Below are 17333 nucleotides of genomic sequence, written 5' to 3'. Positions count from 1 at the left end.
GAGCTTCACATAGATTTTTCACATCTTTTCTCTTGTCGTTCCTAAATCTCGAGGACGAGATTCTTTTTAAGGGGGGTAGGATTTGTAACACCCACTTTGTAAGAAAATCGAAAAGGAGAAAATTATATCCCTTTGTATACATGAGTGTGTCATCTCTATCTATCATTTCATGTGAACACATTACTTACACAAATAAACCATTAACAAGAGATACCCAAATAAATTGTGCATCATGCTGGAGTTTATGTGATTGTGCATTTGTGGATAATAAAAATAAAAGTGTCAATAACAATATATAAATGGGTCCATACAATTTAAACCCTAATTTGAAAACAAAACCTTGAAAATTGGAGAAGAAGAAAGAAAGGTACAAAAATTATACAAAATAAATATTATAAATAAAAGTAATACAGGTATGTTCAAATTATGTGTTAGTTGAGAATAATAAAACCACAACAGTTGGTGAATTCAAAATTTAAAGTTCAAATCAAAAAGGCAAAAGAAAAAGGAAGAAGAAAAATAAAAGAAAAAGGGAAAACACCACCTGGGCCGGCTGCTACCAATTCGGCCCATTTCCTTCTAACCCCGCACAACCCAACTCCTCACCGCGGCCCAGGAAACAGCCGCTCTCCACCTTCACCGACCTGTGGGCCCGCTCCATGGCTCCGACTCCATGTCGATGGCCGCGTTTGTGGCACTGACGAATGGACCCCACCGGACAGAAACTCCTCTTCCCTTTCCCCACGCCTACGCCGCCGGAGACTTCGTCTTCCTCGTAACAGCTAACAAACTCGCCTACACTGCTATGTCATTCGCTGAAATCGGATCACCCGAACGGCCCTTGGAATCAGGCTTTGCCAGCGTGAGCGTATAAAGAAAACTGGGAACTGTTGCCGCCTCCGCATCTCGTCATTATGCCGCCCTCTAGCCACAACCGAGTACCCGGAAGCTAGCCAAGGCCCCCTCATCTCTCTACCAACATCGACGCTGTCTGCTGGAGCTCGTGTCTCCCTGTTCCCTTGTGCGTGCGTCCTGGTACGCGATTCCTCTCTACCTGGCGCGCGTCGATTGCCTCCACCGCTGGTCCGTGCGGCGCGGACGTAGAAGCCGGACGTGCTGAGATCCGCCGCCGCCGAACTGGGGAGCCCCCAACTCGAGTTCTTCTTCGCCATGCCGCGCTGGGCGTCTGGGAGATTTCCTTCTCGTGTCCGTCGATGGGAGGTCTGGCCTTATTTGTCGGGCGCTGAAGATTGCGCAGGCGCCGTCGTCCGGCTTTGTCGTGGATCAGTGCGAGCTCGGAGGTGGCGAACGCTTGGACCTGTGCCACGCTGCGGATCCGCGCAAGCCATCGTAAGTAACTTCCTAAAGCTTTTCAGTATTGTGTAGGCGTCGTATAGCTAGATGCGGCTGAGGTGTTGGGGCGCCAAATCCCTGGTTAGTCATGGGCGTTCCTGGCTACCGTGAGTACGGCCTTAGGAGGAAGAAACATAGGGGCCGTTCAATCCACATCTAGCGGCTACGGATTGATCAGAGGACAACTCTTCACATGGCTATTCCGGTCCATGGGATCTGGATCGGGTGGCTTGGAGTGAGCGTAGGTATTCTAGCAAATCACCGTCGTAGATTGAAAATCGAACGGATCAGGTTTAACGCAGGTGTGTAATGGATAGTTTTTATTCCACGCCGTAGATCAAGGATCCTGCGGCCAGCATCACTGGATACCCTTTCGGCTCTGGGATCTTACTAAAGAGTCCCTGGACAATTTAATAATAAACCCGCCGTCCATTGTCACTATGCACTTTGTCTCTGGATTTTTACCCCGAGCCCCCTGCTGTTCTCAGATTTTGAGGACCAGTCCAGTGACAGGTTAAAATGAATAAATGAATTGGAAAGTGTATTTTTAATACAAAAATAAGTGCTAAATCTTCAATAATTCATAGAAAATTCATACTTGCTCCAAATTAGTCCATTCCACTTTCTAAATTTTTATAATTTTATTGTCTATCACTTAGAGCCACTGTTTTATCATGACAACAGTAAGAAAATTAATTTCACACTTAATCTCACTTTAAACACATAAAACCTTTAAAAATCCATAACTTAAAATTTATAACTCCAAAAATTATGATTCCTGTTCCTAGAATTTTATTTTAATGTGTAGATTATCACTGTGTATTTTGTATATATGTTTGATGTGATGTTAATTTCTCTATATACACTGTACTTGTTTGTATTGTGGCGAGTAGAAGAACCCGTTGCCGAGGATCCTGGTGAGCAGCAGGTTGAGGTAGCTGAGCAGGAGCTCATTGAAGGCAAGTTGTGCCCTTGACCACTTTTTACCCAATAATGTTCTTTAATATCACTTACCCATGCATAGGTTAATTTTGATGGGACCCAATAGGTCACCCTAGATTTGTTTATCTCATTACCTTGTTTACCCCTGAATCACTTGGGTAGTTTGCTATTGCTTTACATGGTTTTGGGATAATCATTTATTATATCTATGTTCCAATTATTCTTGTTATTCTGTTTATGTTCATGTCAAGTTCATTAATGTTAATTGGAACATAGAGCTTAACTTGAGAACCACGTGCCACCACAAGGGTTTAATGGGACGCCCTTGGCTGACTAATTAGGAAAGCTAGTGGAAGACTACCTTACCCGAAAGGGGCAAGGGCAGTAGGGGAGTGGTCAGTGTAGGGAGGTCCCTGGTTGATTTTGCTGCAATGGCGGTCAGCCAGGAACCCTGCATTGGAACTTCCTATAAACTGTAGCGGGTTTTCGGAAGCTAGTGGAACTTTGTAAAGGCCTCGTAGTGTTGCCCTGCCGCGCTTCCTAGGTAGAGGTGTATGGTATTCGCGACCCCTTGGCAGATGGGTAACATGACTTGTGGGTAAAGGGTACAACCTCTGCAGAGTGTAAAACTGGTATACTAGCCGAGCTCACGGTCATGAGCAGCTCAGGACTCTCTGATGTTTAAATTATGGAACTTAACTTCAATTTTGTCATTGGCATTGCATGGGTTTGTTATTAATTGTGTTCTATTACTTTACTTATGGTTTGGTATTTACTTACACTTAGTAATTGCTAATAAAATTTTGACCAACTACTTAAAAGCAATGCTTAGCTTTAACCCCTATCATTGATTAGCCTTACACATCACATGAACTCACACCTTTGTGAGTTTATGTCCACTGGTTCCCCACAACTTGTTGAGCTATGATCATGTGTGAGCTCACCCTTGCTGTCTCACACCCCTCCACAGGAGAAGATCAGGTGGTTCAGGAGGAGCCACAAGGCGAGGAGTATGATCTGATCTAGGTGGCGTTTCTCAGTTGACATTGGCGCCGACGATCCTTAGTTCGTTTTATCTTCATTACTTTATTTTGTAATAAGTCTTCCGCTATGTAATAAATACTCTGATGTTTTATGACATTTATCTCTATACACTCTGTTATTATATATGTTGTCTTCTTGGCGCATGTATGAGATGCACCTGGCTTTGTTCCTTAAAGCCGGGTGTGACAAGCGAGCGGCCTTGCACGAGCGCCGTCCCGTCCTTCCCCGCGCGGCCAACCCTCTGTAAGAGGGCCCTGGACCTCCCTTTTATAGGCGTAAGGAGAGGATCTAGGTGTACAATGGGGGGTGTAGCAGTGTGCTAACGTGTCTAGCGGAGGAGAGCTAGCGCCCTAAGTACATGCCATCGTGGCAGCCGGGGAGGTTTTGGCACCCAGTTCGTGTGGTGTCGTGGCCGTCGGAGGAGTGCTGGAGCCTGGCGGAAGGACAGCTGTCGGGGCTGTCGAGTCCTTGCTGACGTCCTCTTGCTTCCGTAAGAGGGCTGAGAGCCGTCGTCGTCATAGAGCGTGCGGGGCGCCATCATTACTCGTATAGTAGAGCGAGCCAGATGGGACGCCGGTCTTGTTCCCCGTAGCCTGAATCAGCTCGGGGTAGGGTAATGATGGCGCCTCCTGTCGGTCCGTGCCCTAGGTTGGGCGAGGTGGAGGCTCCTCCGAGGTCGAGTCTGTCTTCTAAGGTCGAGGTCGAGTCCGAGCCCCCAGGTCGGACAAGGCGGAGACCGTTGGCTGAGGCCAGGGCTGAGTCCGAGCCCTGGGGTCGGGCGAGGCGGAGTTCGTCGTCCTTCAGGGCTGAGCCCGAGTCTGAAACCTGGGGTCGGGCGAAGCAGAGTTCGTCGTCTTCCGGGGCTGAGCCCGAGTCCGAGCCCTGGGGTCGGGCGAAGCGGAGTTCGTCGTCTTCCGGGGCTGAGCCCGAGTCCAGGCCTGGGGTCGGGCGAAGCGGAGTTCGTCGTCTTCCAGGGCTGAGCCCGAGTCCGAGCCCTGGGGTCGGGCGAAGCGGAGTTCGTCGTCTTCCGGGGCTGAGCCCGAGTCCGAGCCCTGGGGTCGGGTGGAGCGGAGTTCGTCGTCTTCCGGGGCTGAGCCCGAGTCCGAGCCCTGGGGTCGGGCAAAGCGGAGTTCATCGTCTTCCGGGGCTGAGCCCGAGTCTGAGCCCTGGGGTCGGGCGAAGCGGAGTTTCCTATGACGCCTGAGGCCGGACTTGGCTGCTGTCAGCCTCACTCTGTCGAGTGGCTCAGCAGTCGGAGCGGCGCAGGCGGCGCTGTCCTCTTGTCAGACCGGTCAGTGGAGCGGCGAAGTGACTGCGGTCACTTCGGCTCTGTCGACTGGAGGGCGTGCGTCAGGATAAAGGTGTCAGGCCACCTTTGCATTAAATGCCCCTGCGGTTTGGTCGGTTGGCGTGGCGATTTGGCCAAGGTTGCTTCTTGGTGAAGACTGGGCCTCGGGCGAGCCGAATGTGTGTCCGTTGCTGGAGGGGTCCTCGGGCGAGACGTAGATCCTCCGGGGTCGGCTGCCCTTGCCCGAGGCTGGGCTCGGCGAGGCGTGATCGCGTCCCTCGAATGGACCGATCCTTGACTTAATCGCACCCATCAGGCCTTTGCAGCTTTGTGCTGATGGGGTTACCAGCTGAGATTTAGGAGTCTTGAGGGTACCCCTAATTATGGTCCCCGACAGATAGTCTAAAAGTTGTAAAAAGAAAGATGGCTCCATGTAAGGAACCCACATGTTCAGATTCTGGAGGCTTTTAATCATAAACTAATACCACTAATTCTGCAGGTCATTTTCAGAGGTACTCACTGGTTCATATTTTGGAGACTTCTACAGAAGAAGGAATCACAACAACAAATCCTCGATGTTTGTAAAGCGTTGGAAGTGGTGGCGATGGAAGTCTTTGCAAATCTTGGATGACGCTCAAATACAAGAATTGAGGATGGCCAGAGTTACCCACATTCTCGTCATTTTGCATCTTTGAGTTAGTTCCATTTTCTAGACAACGTTTCTCGGATGTAATAATTATCTTGTGTTGGCTCTATATATTACCATGCTAAAGCCGGAACTCATGTTTTCATTATCAAAAAAAAAAATGTAAGGAACGACCTGATTTGAAAAAAGGAGACAACATTATCTCATCTCGTGTCATCCTCAATTAGACCTACAGTAATAGCTCCGATCCTACACAATCCCCGGCCATTGTCACTTTCCTTCATAGACGAATACAGTACTCCGTATTTGCATGAGTTCGCGATAATACATGGACGACAGATAGAACGAAGGATGACAAAAAAATTACACGCCGCGCAAAAAAATAACTGACTGTTTCCGTACAAAAGAATCCCCTTTCGGAACAAGCTATGCTAGAGTATCCTCTCGCTGTCTCGCAGGCAGCCCAATCTACCAGTCTACCACAGCAGGCTGGCGACGAGGCAGAGATAAGCGACCTGTGCAAGAGCGTCACTGCCGACGTGTGAACCTGCCGTCGGCGGCCCTGAACTCACCGGCGGGCTGCTTGTCGGCGCCATGCCAGCCATCTGCGGACCCATGCCGCCTTCGGACGCCATCGGCGTCGGCGACGGGCCGAGGTAGGTCTCGAAGAACGACGACGTCGGCGGCGGCATCAGCGGAGGGAACTGGTGCGGGCCTGCAGGAACGAACGACACAGCGTTTACTCATTTATTTATTTGCTTTTATATCCAGGTTGGAAACAACAGTGGCAAGAGGAATGATAAGTGTGACCTGGGCACTGGGGTTTCAGCGACGTCGTTAACCTGCCAGCAAGATGCAAATAAGAGACGGTGTTGTTGGTCAAGCCTAGCTCAGAGCAGAGCACGAAGACGAGAGGTGAGAGATTCGGGTTCGTTCGGACAAACGCTTACGTGGCGAGGATGGTCCCGTTGGCGTACCCGCCGTAGCTGCAGGAGGTGACGCTGCAGCCGGCGCTGGTCATGAGGAGGGTGAAGTTGCCGAGCATCATGCTGCTGTTGCTGCACTGCATGCTGGAGCACGTGGAGTCGGCCAGCGGCGCCGGCACGCAGAACAGGCTGCAACGAGCGAGCGGCAAGGGTCGATCAGAAACACGACACGGCTGGAGCTGGCGCGCAGATGAGGCAAGGAGAGACTGGAGACTGGAGAGTGGAGACGACGCCTACTCCAGGTTTCCAGGGCCGCAGCTGCACTGCACGCAGCGGTTGGCGGTGACCGCGTACGTCCCGTTGGCCACCGCCAGGCCGGCGTCCGACGCGAACGCGGGGAACGACGAGGCGCACGCTGCAACAGTGAGTGAAGAAGAGCACATGGCAGATGTCGGTCAGTGATCAATCATGCAACGTAACCGTCCTGTTTTGTTCGTCCGTGATTATTATTATATATCTGTCTGGGGAGAATAACCTTGTGGCTTTCTTTACGCAAGAACAATTCCATCATAATACAATACAACTGGCAGTGGATGTTGATGGAGCGCACTGTTATGTCGCTACTGGACAATATTTGCAGTGTTCCAAACACAGCACTGAAGTCACCTTTTGCTTTTGGCGCAGCGATAGCGCCTTAGCGGTATACCGTACTTGCCTCATTCTTTTAGCACCCCCCCCCCCCCCCCCCCCCCCCTCCATCCCCTTCTCCATGTGCAAAGAAAAAAAAACTGACGGGCCCTTGCCAATATACAACTGCACGGCCAGCACCACTGAACTACCGCAGAAATGTTGCGCCATCAAGCGACACTTCAAAGCTAGACAGCTACTGGTAGTAATAATGGCTGCACTGCTACGCGAGCAAGCAATTTTTACCGACCAATTTTGTCGGCGAGCGTCGGATCTAACCAACCAACCGACCGACCACGCACGGTACGTACATCTCAGACCGAGCAACGGTCCACGCCAGCAACGCCAAAAACCAGATCCAAAGAAACACGTGCCGGCGGCTTAGTACCCAAAGGCTAGCAGAGCAGAGAGCTCACCGGGCAGCGGCACGACGATGATGTCCCCGGCGGCGACGTCGGCGGTGGCCAGGTCGTTGACGCTCATCAGGTCGTTGCCCGTGGTGCGGAACCTCCGCGCGATGGCCGGCACCGTGTCGCCCTCGGCCACCGGGTACGTCAGGAACACGGCGGGGGCGCCGCTGTCGGCGCCGCCGAAGCAGGCGCAGTGCAGCGGCACGAACAGCGTGGTCCCGGCGTCGAGGGCGGCGTCCTCCTCCTCGGCCATGCCGTTGGAGTCGCGGATCCAGTCGGCCGTGGTGAGCCCGCCGTAGACGCTGCCGGCCACGGACGCCAGCGTGTCCCCCGCCCGCGCCACGTACCGCGCGGAGGTGGCCTTGCGGATGCCGTCGGAGCAGGCGCACGGCACCGGCACGCGCAGCGCGAGCCCCGCCGGGAGAATGCGGTCGCCCGGGTCCGGGACCGCGAAGTCCATGGCGTTGGCGGCCAGGATGGCCAGCGGGTCGGCCGCGAACAGCGCGGCCAGCTCCGCAAGCTTCAGGTCCGCGTACAGCGTGTAGGAGAGCAGCGCCGGGCAGGCGCTGGAGGAGGCGCAGGACTCCAGCGTCGACTTCGACAGGGCAGTCGGCACGCCGGAGCCGGACAGCAGCAGGACGAAGAGGGCGAGGCGGGGTACCAGCACCAGGGACGCCGCTGCTGCCCGCATGGTCGGCCGCGGGTCGCCTGAGTCACTGAGAGTGGAGAACGAGACTAGAGAAACGCGACCCCTCCGTGTGCCGGACGCTGGGAATGCGTGCGTGCTTTGGATCTTGGCTTGGCCGGGGTCTCGTGTGTGTGTGAGTGCGTCCCCGCAGGATCCTCTGCGATTGCCAGTCTGGTGCAGTGCGCCAGGATCTGGATCACTGGTACTGCTAGAGCAGAGTGTAGTACGGATTAAGGATCCAGTGCTATCGCCCTAAACTTCTTCACTTATCCCATCCATGTTGGATGAAAACGGGACGGATACAGCCGGATATAGGGTCATCCTGTATCCTACCCTAATGTATTTATCTCGGATACGGGACCGGATACGGGTACTTCAGATTCGGGACGGATACAGGACGGGACCGGGTAATAATACGGGCGGATAAGAAACGGATAACGGATACTGATCGGGTATGTACCGGATAGTTGTCGGGTAGTTCGTATCGATGGCATTAATTGCCCAACCATCCAACAAACACATAAATTAAGCAATACATAATCATGTATATGATAGATCAAATGTGGAACCAACAACACAATATTAAAAAAATTCGACAGCATGTCCCCTCTTTTAGGCATAATCCACAAGTATATAACAGATAGATAGTAGATAAATGACATCATTTAACATGTTCAAGTGTTCAACACTTGCACATCACAAAATGAAACAACACAAATCACAATAGATAGAGTCATATGATCATGTCCAGTTCAGAACAACATAACAAGTGAAGAAGTGCAAACAAGAAAATATAGTTCCACAGCATTACAACAATAAATAACAAGTTCAACATCATCCATTCCATGGTAACTTGAAGTCGAACATCTCAAGTCCCAATTGCAAAATCATCCTCCAAGTCAACTACATCCATAGCTTCAGTTAAGGTTTTAATTTCAATCTCCAAATCTGAAATTAATAGAAAACATGTTATTGATCATGATGATGATGTGGATCATTACGCTATAAATATAACAATACCTTTCTCTGAAGCAATCTTCCAATCTTTACAACAAACCAATGCCTCAATAATTTCTGGTTTGAGCCTTGAACGGAATGCATCAACAATGCGTCCACCAGAGCTAAATGCAGACTCTGAAGCAACAGTAGAAACTTGCATAGACAAAACATCACGAGCAAGGGTTGAAAGAATAGGAAAATTTGTGACTTGCCCTTTCCACCATGATAGGACATCAAATGTTGCTTCATTGTCATTGACCTTCACTAGGTCCTCACTCATGTACAAATCCAACTCTGACACCTTCTTGTCATTGCTTGTTGTTACATACAACTCATCAAGATCAACCTCATCATCATCCTCATCCACCAAAGTATTTTTATGTCGAACAAACTCGCTCTCTTTTGAACTAGCACCTTTTGAGGTTTTTGTGGTTGATTTTGCAGTGATGACTGATGAATAATATGTAAATAATTCATTGATAACATTCATGAATACCAACTTCTCTAACTCAGCTTTATCAATGTCATACATCTTAGATATATATAGCTCAACCATCCTATGTTTGTATCTAGGATCAAGAAATGCTCCCACTGCCTTAATGATTTAATGAATTTCACAAAGTACTTGTGCTGAGCAATACTGAAAGGATATTCATGCATGATGATGGCATAATATAGAAGTCTCACACTGACATTCTCATCATATTTATATGTTCCTATGGAATTTCCACTCTGACTAAGGATTTGCTGGCCTTTCAAGATTTGATGCTTCAACTTTAAATGGTTACTAAAAGCCTTTGTACCATTACCACTTTCTGCCTTAGCTTTATGTGTACATCTATTGCATTTAGCCCATGGTTGCTTAATAATCGAACCATCAGATTGTTGAACCTCTAACTCATACCTTGTGAAGTGACCCCAAACCCATGAAGTGAGTTTTTTTCCAATCTTGACATCATTTTCTTCTTCGTTGTCTCCAATACTTCCTTGAGCAGTTGCACTTGCATTTGCGCATTGGCTATCACTTGGAGTGCTTGCACTTGCATTTGCGCTTTGACTTGCACTTGCATTTGCGCTTTGCACAGCTGTAACAAGTACAAACTAATGTTAATATACAATTACTAGTTGCATAGAGCCTGCGAAACTAATTTGTGCAAATTGAAAAATATACAAACCTTTTGCAAATGATGGCACTAAAACAATAGCTCTATCCTTGTTTGATCCTACTGACTTGGATGCCTTAAGCTTGCTCACAGGAGTAGTGGTTCGCTGTTTGACCGCACGATTCTCTACACCCATGAATTTCTTCTTCTTTCCAACAAGAGGGGTAGCAGCAACATTAGCACCATCAGAAGGTTCAACAGCAACTTGGTCATCGCAGCGAGCATTGCCATCATCTATAATTGGGGCTTGCACTTCATTCTCATTAGACCCATTCTCAATATCAACTCTAACATCCACATCCATAGCACTGCAAATCACACATGAGTACAAAAATTCAGTCCTTGGTGTCGTCTGTCGTGTACTCGTGTTTGGCTAATTGGCTGTTTGCTACCTCTACCTGGAAATCACAGATGAAGACATGAAGTGAAGTACCTTGTACCTGGCCGGCTGCTCTGCTGTGATGGTGTGGCCGGCCGCTGCGAGGCAGTGAGGTGGGGGGCCGACGGCGAGGCAGTGAGGTGGGGCCGTGGGGGCGGTGGTGTCGACGGCCTTCCCTTCCAGAAGCTGCTCGAGCTCGACTGCTCTCGTCCTCGTCCTGTCGTCCACGCGCCAAGTGCTAGCGCAGCGGTGAGCCGGTGATCGTGGCAGGCGGGAGTTCGTCCACCAGAGCGGCCCAGAGCGGCGGGCGGGAGTTCGTGGGCAGTGGGCTCGTGACGGGAGGCGGCGGCCGGGAGCACAGGAGACGGGACGACGTTCGTGGCGGGCGCCGGCGGCCGGGAATGGCGTCACGGCGGACCGGCGGTCGGCTGGGTGACTCCTGGCCGGCTGGCCTTGAGGGCTGGGTGTGCGTGTGGCGCTCGGCGGCTGGATGCCTGGATTGGATGCCTGCCTAACCCTAAAGGCCTAAACACCTGATGCTTGATGATGGGCCGGCCGATCAAGCAGCCCAACAGCCAATAGGAAGTAGGCCCAAGCTAAATCCAGAAACCGGGTACCCGCCCGAATAATACCCGTATCCTACCCGGGATTTTCGGGTACTGACCGGGTAATAGTGATTCCGTATCCTACCCGTATCCGGGAGCCAATATCCGGGTAGTACCCGTATCCGTCCCGCCAAATAAAATACCCGTTTCCGTATCCGAAAATTCGTCCCGTTTTGGTACCCGTATCCGGTACCCGTTCCGGGTACCCGTCCCGTTTTCATCCCTAGTTAGCGCCACACTTACGTAGTTACGTTCTCCTCTTTTGTTGTTTCGGAGCGCAGAGGCCAGAGGCTCTAGCACCACATCAACGCCACCACAGTTCCTATCTTCTAGACTGAAATATTCTTATTAAATTAAAAAAAGAACAATTACATGATTGGACTAACTCTATTTTACCTCTGTTTTTTGAACTTTACGTCGTTAGCCATTGCCCCTCTTTAATTCAAATTTTCAAATAATTAAAATTTAAAATTCATTAAATTCAAATGTTCAATTACTTAAAATTCAAAATTTCAAATTCAACGATTCCAAATTTCAAAATTAAATTTTATTCCAAATTCATTACTTTCGAAAATTTATTTCAAATAATTCAAATTTTATTTCAAAATAAGTTCGAAGTATTTAAATTTTGGATTTGATAATAATTGATTTCAAATTTATGGTTGGATTTATGTCATACTTATACTCTAAACTTTTATATCAAAGCGGCGACAAATTTGCAAACAATTGATAATAAGAGGGGCAATGATGTAAGGGTATGAATGTCTTCTTATGGGTTGGGTTAACCGTTATATGCTAATAACGGAATAGGGGTAAATAGAGGTTTTGTTTCAAAGAGAGCAAAGTTCGAAAAACAGGGATAAAATGGAGTTAAAGTCGTGAGCAGGTACAACCATGCAATTGTCTGACTAAAAAAATATAGATTACATAATAATTTTAAATACAAAGAGTACTTAACAATCGAAATGAAATTACATAAATCTAAAGGGTACGACGACTTCACACGCGAGATCAAATTCGTGGAGACGTTGATAGTAGACGCGGCCCGATCTTCCGTGAGATATGATAACTTAATTGAGTGGAGATCTCGACGTTGATGATCCAAGGCTCCGAGCGAACGGTTCCTCGCAATTACTACACCACGACTTCGTTGGTTATCACCCGTGACACACGAATGACCTCGCCACGAAGGCTTATCCCTGCAAGCGCAATCAAGAACACAAGCAAGAACAGAAAAGAAACGCAACCAAAATTGTATTGATTACGGGATGGGGTCTTACAAACCGACGACGACGATACTGTTCGATGACAGAATTGATCTAAGCAAAACCCAAACCTAAATGTGGCGGCGGCTGCTGAATAAATAGAGTATTAGGGTGTGCGTGACCCCTGGACTCGCCCCTAATAGGCTCCGACGCGATACACGGCCCAACGGCCCAACAGACGGTGTCGCAGCACCAAAACAGAATCTGAACACTGACTTGTTTCGACGATTCCCGTTGACTCCGGATGAATTTTAGGGTGGAACCAGTTGGGTTGGTTAGATAATCTCGTTATCTTTCCAACCATATCCAGTTCGTCACAATCAGAGTCCGGATGCATCTTGGGCGTCCATTTTAGTGCAGACTGGTCCTGGAACCCGAGATGGAGTCGCAGCCGACTCGGACTTGATCTCCTTCCTGTTGTGGACACCCTTGCTGCTCCTCCTCAACACCTTGGCCTTTCCCAAGTCCTTGCTGGTCCTCTCCAAGGTACCTAATCATCAAAACATCCATGGCCCCAAGCGTAAGCTCTGAAACACAATTGACTAGGGTAGAACGTACCTGGAGATTTAGCTGTCGTGCACGAGATCGTGTTATCGGTCCATTCATTGTATGTATAGAAGTGATGTCCTCATCCTCCTCCTCCTCTTGAATTGGAGTCGTCCTCGACTCGATCTCATCTTCTTCACCCATATATGGCTTCAAATCTGAAATGTTAAAGGTGTAACTAACCCGAAAATCTGGAGGCAACTCAGGTGGTAATCCAAGGGGTATCTCAGAGGGAAACACATCCATATACTCTTGCAAAAGGCTAGCAATAGCCGATGGCAAAGCAATAGACGTATCATCAATGGAATAGAAAACATTTTTGCACACTAAGGCATAGCAAAGTCCAACAGAGGCATGTAACTCATCAAGATCAGATTTAGTGGCTAGCAAAGTAGAAGTTTTTAACTTAATAGGTTGCTGATTTTCAGAGTTCAAAACACCTTTTTGCTTAGCATTAATCTTTTTCTCATGTTCTAAGTGGACCATTTCAGTGGGAGTCATAGGAAGCAACACAATTTTATTTTCCTTATGCATAAAAGTATATTTATTAGATCTACCATGGTGAATAGCATCAGTATCAAACTCCCAAGGACGTCCTAGTAAAAGAGAGCAAGCATCCATAGTCACCACATCAAAATCAGCAAAGTCATGGTAAGAGTCAATAGAAAAATGCACCCTTGCTGTTTTTGTTACCTTGAACTTACCGTTGTTGTTAAACCATTGAATGTGATAAGGGTGGGGATGCTCTCGTGTGGTCAAGCCCAGCTTCTTGACCAACTCAACGTTCACCAAGTTGTTGCAGCTACCACCGTCAATGATGGTATGTACACGACAGTCCTTGACGATGAGGAACATGTTGAAGAGGTTGTGGCGCTGTGAAAGTTCCCTTTGCCCGGGAACAGGATCTGGATGTCGCCTAGAGGGGGGTGAATAGGCGAATAAAAATTATCACTTTATAACTGGAAATTCTTACTCTACTCGAAGGCTGGATCGCAGTGGAATGAAGGACCCTTCGACTAGGTTGCAGCGGAATTGAAGTTCCTATCTTAAAATACCCTGCACTTCGAAGACAGCTTATAGCACATATAAATATTGAAGTGCAAGTATAAACAACAAATAAGACAGAGAAACATCACACAACACAGAGCAGAGCACACAGACACAGGGATTTATCCCGAGGTTCGGCCAAGCCTGAAATGCTTGCCTAGTCCTCGTTGGAGTTAGCCACACCTTGGCTTTGAGTCTATTTCAACTCCTTCCTCCGTTTGCTCAGATCTGTCGGGCGACAGATAGAGCCTTCCACTATGTTGATATCAGTTACAACGATGTCATGGTTGCTTACAAACTTCTCAACAGCACTCCTACAGAGTAACAATGCGCTCAAGATTTTGCTCTAGCTCTCAGCAGCACTTCCCCTCTCTCTAAAGGCTTATAACTTCGCCTCTACACAAACTAGAGAGATACACAAGAGAGGAAGAGAAAGAATTGATCCAAATGGTGTATGGACTTGTTGGCTGCACTTGTGTTGTTGTTTGAGGCGCCTAGGGGTCCCTTTTATAGCCCCAAATGGCCTAGGAGCCGTTGGAGCTTCATTTGGAAGCTCCCAGCCTTCCCTGGTTGCGGGTGCACCGGACTGTCTGGTGGCGCACCGGACAGTGAACAGTAACGGATCTGATTGGTAGTTTCCTTCTCTGGAACAGCTAGCCGTTGGTGCACCGGACAGGTTACTATTCACTGTCCTGTGCACCGGACACAGCTGCTATTCACTGTCCTGTGCACCGGACACAGCGACTATTCACTGTCCTGTGCACCGGACAGGGACTATTCACTGTCCTGTGCACCGAACAGCTACTATTCACTGTCCTATGCACCGGACAAAGTTACTATTCACTGGCCTGTGCACCAGACAGCTACTATTCACTGCCCTGTGCACCAGCCAACAGCACACTAAGTGATTTTTCCTCCGTTCTTTCTCCGTTTGACTTCAACTTTTGAGAGGATTTTCCTGAGACTTAAACAAACACATTTAGAGTATAATCCAATTGATTTAGTCCTAGAAACTTACATCTTTCTTGTTCTTCTCCTAGCTTTTCTGTTTCTCCTCCAACAGAGCTCAGAATGGTACTTTCTCTACAGAAAGAGTTAGAGAGCAAACCAAAGCACCAAATTTGTAGTAAGAGGTGTATGCAACATGGTTGAACACTCAAACCTTACATACTTAACCTTTTTCACCATTTTACCCAATTTGGCATGTTTGAGGTCGATGTTGGACTCTAAACCATTAAGTCAACTTGACTTGATCTAGATTGACATATCTGAGCTCCAACTCCCTTGTTCATTTCTCGAGCTTGATCTTGAACCTTATGACTTACACCACATAACTATAGATGTTACCTCATTGGTTGTAAGTCATGTCCTTATGTAGTGATCCTTGATGCATCATAACTCTTAACTCGATCAACCTTGACTTTGCAAGTCTTCTTCTTCACCCCTGGCTTTGGGTTCCTGGTCTCCTTGACCTTCTCCCGTGCACTCGGTACCTCGAAGCTCTTCTTGCCTCCATCCTTGGCTTGATCGGTTGTCTCTGAGTTACGCACACCGAGTCTCACTTAAGCAGTGTTCATTATCTATAGATAAATCAGTCTTTGGACTATCACACTTATTCACTTGTGTTGAACCCTGTTAGCTTTGCATTAAGCACATGTTCAACACTTAGCACACTTGTTAGTCCTTTAATTGGGTTGTCATCCAAACACCAAAACCCACAAGAGAGCTTTCAATCTCCCCCTTTTTGGTGATTGATGGCAACACAATTAAAGCTTACACAAGAATAAGATTTAAAGCGCAAATTTTGAATTCTAAGTTTATAGAATGCTCCCCCTAAATATGTGCTTACATTAAAATCTTAACTTTGGCCTTATATGCCAAATTGCACATACTTAGGCTAATTCGAAGCATTACTACACCTTAGCACCCGTGGGATGCATTGTGTCAAGAATTAAACTGTGATGCATATAACACACAAATGCACATAATAAGAGTTAAACACCAATTAAATAGATATACCATAGGAATATCAACCTACCACTATTCACCATTAAGATACCAATTCAAACTAATACCAATTTAAACTAAGATACTAATTTTAAACAATCTTAAAGCACCATTAACTACATGCACCATTATCCACATGACTATCTAACCACATGCACCATTATCCACATAACTATCTATTTCAAAAAGAACACAATAGATGCCAATTAATTCATAGCAGCGCAAGCACTAGTCCATATGATGCAACACATATAATACTGCAAGAAGAAGCATATGAATATCACACTGGCAAAGCTCAAACTAACACATCACCCCTTAGGATAAGCTTTCCTCTCAGGTTGAGATAAGCTTTAATGCACAACTTCTCCCCCTTTGACATCAAACACCAAAAACCATACTCAAGCAAGAACATAGGATGATGTCAAGGGACAGCAGGGTGTTTTAGGAGGAAAAACACACTATCAACACTCCCCCTTACTTATTGAACATATGCACCACCAACATTTAAGTAAGATACATATACGCAAAAGATTAATACTTCCTTTTGAACCTTTACCATGTTGTAGTGCACTTCCCATCTTGAAAGTATTTAATCTCTCGAGAGCTTCTCCACACTTGTGCCTGATTCTTTATCCTAACCTTTTCTTGTTGCTAAGACACCAAACTTAGAACAAGTTATAGTATTGGGCACAAGAAGAAACTTCTATTCTAATGATTATCAAAAGATGTCAATTGAAGCAAACTATCACGGCTACCAATTGAAAGATACCAATTGTAAGATCATTTATTATCATAGCTCCATGATATTTAAGGATAGTCATAGAGTATCACCAAATATTATAGAGCATGAGCAATCTAGGGATATACAATTACTCATGACTTAAGATACCAATTACTTGACTTACAGAGGTACCCAAGTCCTGATTGCTCCATTTCATGCTCATCTTCTCTTTTCCACCTTGAGACTGTACAAGATTGCTCAAGAAACAGTTAGTCTCAAAAGACACAAGTTATGTGTGCTCCCCCTCAAGTTGTGCATCAAGTATTTGAATGACTTGCACTTTGCACATTCTAGCTTCCTCAGAACTAGAGGGGATCACAACATACCTTGGTCAAGGCATACTCTATCACTTTCATCCCAAAGAGATATCAATTAAATACCAAATTGAAAGCCACTTAATACAAATTGAAGGCTAAATGAAAGGTTGACTAAATACAACAATGCATGCCTCAGGAGCACCTAAGCCAATTGAATACTCACAGGAAGTCTAACATTTACATGCAACTTAGACATGCTTCATACTTAACTATCATTGCATCACATATACCAATTGAAAA

General features: G+C 47.2%; 1 protein-coding gene across 2 annotated transcripts; it reads right to left on the bottom strand.

Annotated features, from left to right (window-relative positions):
- Positions 1 to 5522: 5522 nt before the first annotated feature.
- Positions 5523 to 8247, bottom strand: LOC100191962 (LysM domain-containing GPI-anchored protein 1). Of its 2 annotated transcripts, XM_008652604.4 has the most exons (5): positions 7303 to 8247; positions 6497 to 6614; positions 6224 to 6388; positions 6084 to 6115; positions 5523 to 5988 (listed from the first exon to the last, which is right to left on the bottom strand). In XM_008652604.4, the coding sequence occupies exons 1-5, from the start codon at positions 7985 to 7987 to the stop codon at positions 5750 to 5752; spliced, it is 1239 nt and encodes a 412-aa protein (XP_008650826.1). In that variant the 5' UTR covers positions 7988 to 8247; the 3' UTR covers positions 5523 to 5749. The 2 variants fall into 2 exon arrangements, with proteins under 2 accessions (XP_008650826.1, NP_001130858.1); NM_001137386.1 differs by lacking the exons at positions 6084 to 6115; positions 6224 to 6388; positions 6497 to 6614 and having other exon boundaries at positions 5525 to 5988; positions 7303 to 8140.
- Positions 8248 to 17333: the final 9086 nt, after the last annotated feature.

The sequence above is a fragment of the Zea mays genome, chromosome 7 (genome assembly GCF_902167145.1).
Source record: "Zea mays cultivar B73 chromosome 7, Zm-B73-REFERENCE-NAM-5.0, whole genome shotgun sequence".
In the NCBI taxonomy this organism is placed as follows: Eukaryota; Viridiplantae; Streptophyta; class Magnoliopsida; order Poales; family Poaceae; genus Zea; species Zea mays.
Note: the sequence above shows the minus strand (reverse complement) of the source record. Positions and strands in the feature narration are given on the sequence as shown.